Source organism: Chenopodium quinoa, unplaced genomic scaffold (assembly GCF_001683475.1).
Source record: "Chenopodium quinoa cultivar QQ74 unplaced genomic scaffold, ASM168347v1, whole genome shotgun sequence".
Lineage (NCBI taxonomy): Eukaryota > Viridiplantae > Streptophyta > Magnoliopsida > Caryophyllales > Amaranthaceae > Chenopodium > Chenopodium quinoa.
Window position 1 is genome coordinate 5,874 of NW_018745554.1, and position 5,070 is coordinate 10,943.

At 40.0% G+C, this 5,070-nt stretch overlaps 1 protein-coding gene across 1 annotated transcript; it reads left to right on the forward strand.

Annotated features, from left to right (window-relative positions):
• Positions 1 to 2,682: 2,682 nt before the first annotated feature.
• LOC110716202 lies at positions 2,683 to 3,120 on the forward strand. Its single transcript, XM_021894823.1, has 2 exons — positions 2,683 to 2,881; positions 2,975 to 3,120. The coding sequence occupies exons 1-2, from the start codon at positions 2,683 to 2,685 to the stop codon at positions 3,118 to 3,120; spliced, it is 345 nt and encodes a 114-aa protein (XP_021750515.1).
• Positions 3,121 to 5,070: the final 1,950 nt, after the last annotated feature.

Below are 5,070 nucleotides of genomic sequence, written 5' to 3' on the forward strand. Positions count from 1 at the left end.
TAGAGGGTTATTTAAGACCCTACACAATGGTCAACTGGTATATAAGGGTGGTACATGCAGGACAAAATCAGTGGACCCTGATGAATTATCTTACTTTGACCTTATGGAGTTGGGGAAAGAATGTTGTAAGGGTAAGGTTGTTGGGGGTCTGTTTTATTTGATTCCTGGACTGAGTATGAGTGATGGGTTGAGGAGAATTAATACTGATGATGATGCAGTTGAGTTGGGGATGGTTGGGAAGAAGTATAGGGGTGTTGAGCTGTATATTTCTCATGTTGAAGAGGAGGTAGATGATGACCCAGAAGAACCAGAAATTGAGCCAATCCAAACTCAACCCTTGTTAGTAACACAAGCTTCACAAAGTACACCTAATTCTTCTAAACATCCAAAATTAGAACCAAAAAGGGGCCCACAAAAAAAAGTTATTTTGAATAAAGTAAGGTCAAGTCCTAGGAAGAAACAAAGCACTCAACCACAATTAATACCAAAAGGAGTTTCCCCACCAAAAAAGAGAGCATCTTCCATCTCACTCCAAATAAAAGAGCCAGATATTAATGTTGCACCCACTTCTTATCTTCATGGCCTAGATCTAAAATCTGTGCTTCCTGGTACTTCAATTATATCCTCATTGAACCCTACTTCTTCCCCTGTTAAAAAGAAACCCTCCCCAAACCAAGAACCAGTTGAGGAACCTGATTTTGATTGGTATGATGACAGGCCTGATTCTCCTATCCCACTAAATGACCTTATTCCAGATTACACTGATGACAGTGATGACCAAGACCCACCTTATGATCCTAGGGTAGACAAAGGGAAAGGAGTAGCTGTTGGGAGTTCAAAAGAAGGTGCAGGCATATTTGGTGAAGTTTATACTGATGTTGAGACTGAGGAGGATGAGTTTGAAGGTGATATAGGTGAAGAGGTGGACTTAGAGAAGTTAGATCTAGAAATAGAGGATGAATTTGATGAAGCTTTGTTACAAGAGGAGTTGCAAAGTGATTCTGATGTCAGTGATGAGGAGTTTGCTACAGCTAAGGAGAGAGTGAAGGCTTGTAATAGTCCTTTGTTGGAACTACCTCAGCAAAAGCAAAGAGAAGCTGCTAAGGGGAAGGCTGCAGATGAAGAAGTAACAGGTGTTGTAAAGGATGAAGGGGGTCCAAGTCTAAGTGAGTATAAGGAGAGTGAAGATGAAGCTTTATCACCAAATGTTAGTGAAGAAGAGGCTGATGATGGTAGGAGGAAGAGGAGAGCATCTTTGTTAGTCAGTCCAGATTTTGATTTCTCTCAGTTTCAATGGAAAGTTGGCTATAGGTTTGCAAAAAGGGAAGATTTCAGACAGTCAGTTGCTAAGTATGCTGTTGTTCAAGGGAAAAATTTGACCTTCACTGTTGGGAATAGGAATAGGCAGCAAAGGTTGGGAGTGAAGTGCAGTGGTGATTGTCCTATTTACATATATGCATCATGGCATTCTATAAAGGTATCATACATAGTGAAGAGGGTTTGTGGACAGCATACTTGTAATAGAACAATGAAAAAGAACAGGCAAATGAAAGACAATTGGGTTGCACAACAATTCCTTGATGTGTTTAAGACCAGACCCCACTGGCTTGCCAAGGAAATAGTTGATTGCATAAGAAGAGCATACAAGGTTTTAGTTCCTAGAGAGTTTGCATATAGGGTGAAATATGCAGCTCATAAGCTATTACATGGCTCAATGTTTGAGCATTACCAGAAAGTATGGGGGTATTTGGCTGCTTTGGAGAGTTGCAACCCTGACTCCCACTCTGCATTAGTGACTGTCATGCCTAAGCAACCCCCACCCAGTATTTCAGAGGTTATTTATTTGCTTTGAGGGGTTGGTTAAAGGGTGGATTGAGGGATGTAGAAGGGTGTTGGCTATTGATGGTTGTTTCCTTAAAACATTTTTTTTGGGGGGGGGGGGCAGCTCCTAGTTGTTGTTGGGAGGGACTCTAATGATCAGATGTACCCTTTGGCATGGGCTGTAACTGAAGGGGAGAACCTGTTGAGTTGGGAATGGTTTTTGATGCATTTGCAATTAGCCCTGCAGCTTGGTGATGGTGATGGACTAGCAATCATCAGTGATGAACATCAGGTACACATCTTGTAATGCAATTGGTAGATTTTTTTTTTGTTTGACTATATGTTTATGGTTATGTTGTTGTAATGTAGGCTATCTTGACGGGTGTTTCCTCTGTTCTGCCAAAAGCAGAACATAGACATTGTGCCAGACATGTGTATGCAAACTGGTCCAAAACCTACAGGGGAGATGAATTTAAACTCCAATTTTGGAAGATTGCAAAGTCTTACAATACGGCTGACTATGAGGATGCACTTGCTGAGTTAATTGAGATCAATGATGAAGCTGCACTAGCTTTCAAAGCTTACAACCCAAGTGTATTTTGCAGAGCATTCCTAAGCACATGCTTCAAAACAGATGCAATTACAAGTAATATAGCTGAAACCTTCAACGACTATATTATAAATGCAAGGACAAAGCACCTTCCGCACATGCTTAAGGATATCAGAACAAGCTTGATGCAAAGATTGGTTCAAAAAAGGCAAGTAATGGAGAAGTGCACATCTGTGCTTTGCCAAAGGATCTAGATCAAGCTGAATCAAGAGAAAGACAAAGATTCAAAGTGTGAGGTGCTCCCTTCATCAATGCATTTATTTAATGTCACATGTGGACAAGATCAAGTTGTTGTGGATTTGGATGCAATGAGTTGTACCTGCAAGAAGTGGGATATGCTAGGCATACCATGCAGGCATGCAATTGCCTGCATCTTCTTCCTAAACGGGGAAGCAGAAGAATTTGTGCACCAATGTTACACCAAGGAAACATACTTGAAAGCCTATGCAGGTAATGTCTGACTAAATCATTTTACTGTACAGCTTTAATCAGTTGCTTAAGTTTTTCAGCTATCTAATGCTTGTTTAATGTCATTTAAACCAGGCTCAATTCCACCATTAGTTGGTGAAAGATATTGGCCTAAGGTTACTAGCCCTTTGCAGCCACCACCCATTAAAATTAGGCCAGGAAGGCCAAGAAAGAAAAGGGTTAAGGACCCCTATGAGAACCCAAAGAAGCCTGGTGGTTGACCAAAACAGGAGTAGAAATGACCTGCTCATTGTGCAAAGTGAAAGGTCATAATAAAAGAAGATGTCCTGAGAAGGGGAATATTGTGCCACCTGAACCTCTAGCTAAAAGGTCTAGGGGAAGGCCTAGGGCTGATGGTCAGCCATCTCACCAACATCAAATTTTTGAGACTACACACCTTTCAATGTCTACACAACCTACTCAGTTAGGGAAAGGTGTGAGATCTATAAGAGGAGGAAGAGGGTCCAGAGGTGCTCATGCTTCTACTGGGAGAGGCTAACCACAACAAACAGGTGTTGGAGGTACAGAGTCTACTGGTGGTATAGGCCAAGGAAGAGGTGGGAGTGGCAGGGGAAGCAGAGGTAGGGGAAGCAGAGGTGGGGTAGCAGAGGTGGGGGAAGATCACATCTTCCACAGGGAGTTGGAGTGCTCTTTGTAGAAGATGGTTCTGCAATCACCAATGTATGATGTAATGATTGATTGAATCTTTTTCTGCAATTAGGTTTTCTGATTTGTAACTCTATTTTGCCTTTTCTATGTGACAGGCCAAAAGGGGGGCTCCTACCCATAGGACCAGTAGTAGAGGTGGTAGGAGTATGTAAGTGAATCAAGGAGCCTTAAATTACCTGATTATAGGAAGCCAATCAAGTCAGCACTCAACTTTGAACCAGCAGAATAATTAGAAGGGGGCCTATGTTTGTGAATCTGTTGTTTTTTGTTGCAAACAATTATGCTAGTATCTCAGTAGTAATTAGGGTGGCTTAATGTTTTTTGTGAACAACAATATTGTAGTCAGTATTTTGCCATTATGTGTGGCTGTGGGATTATTATATGTAATTTTGGATTCACTTTGGCAATGGAAGTGTATGTCATGTGTTTATGAAGTGATGTTATTGCTATTTTCAACTGAGTTCAACAGTGAACTAATTCCACACTTTTGCACATAAAAGCTTAAATTGATTTCATTTCATATGCTAAATTGGGTACAAGTCTTCAATACAAACCAAACAACAACAACATACTCCTACTTCAAATACACAACCATAATGCCAACAAAAATACAAAAAAAAAATCAGAGTCCTACAGAAATTGGATTCTGCCCTTGAACAATGCATGACTTCAATCCTAAGTTGCCCAACTTCCCTTGTCAATTCTTTCACTTCTTCCTCTAGTTTCTCCTTCCTCCCTTGTAATTTCTTCACCTTTTCTTCCAACAGTGTCTTTTGAAACTCCAACTCTGCTATAGTAGTATCCTTCTCAAATATTTGAAATCGCAGCTCATCCTCATTGCTAGCTTCAATCCACTTCATGAAATTGCAATTTGTATCCTGCACAAAACCCCAAATTAAATTAAAAATTCTTCAATGAAACCCTAGTTCTGTATTTTACCAATAATATAATCACACTCAATTAAGAACACATTACAACTCCAAACAATTCAAATTCCTTAATAATTAGGAAAATACCGGCCATTTAGGACAACCATAAAACTTCGAACCAATGTTGTGCCCCTTCTTCACATTTCGCACCACCGCATCCAACCCGCAACTACACTTAGTTGTTAAATAACAACCTCCTCCACCCCTTGAGTTTACATACGAACCACATGAACCACCTTGAAACGACCTACCACTCGCCATGATTTGTAACACCGCAGAATTTGCTTTGCAACTGGAACAGGGCAACAGAAGAGAAAAAGAAGAGAAAGGGGAAAAGATTTCTAGTCGTTAAAATGAGGAAAGGTCTTTAATAAAGGTGGACAAAAGTGGAAAAGTAAAGTAAAATAATAAAAATAAAAGTACACAAATAAAAAATAAAGAAATAAACAAAATAAATGCCACGTAGGACTTTTACTTGCATTTGAAGGTTAAGTGACCTGTAGGGATTGAAGAAATTCAAGACCCCATAAAGTTAGGATTATTCTAGTATTAACGAAAGTTGGGATTATTCTA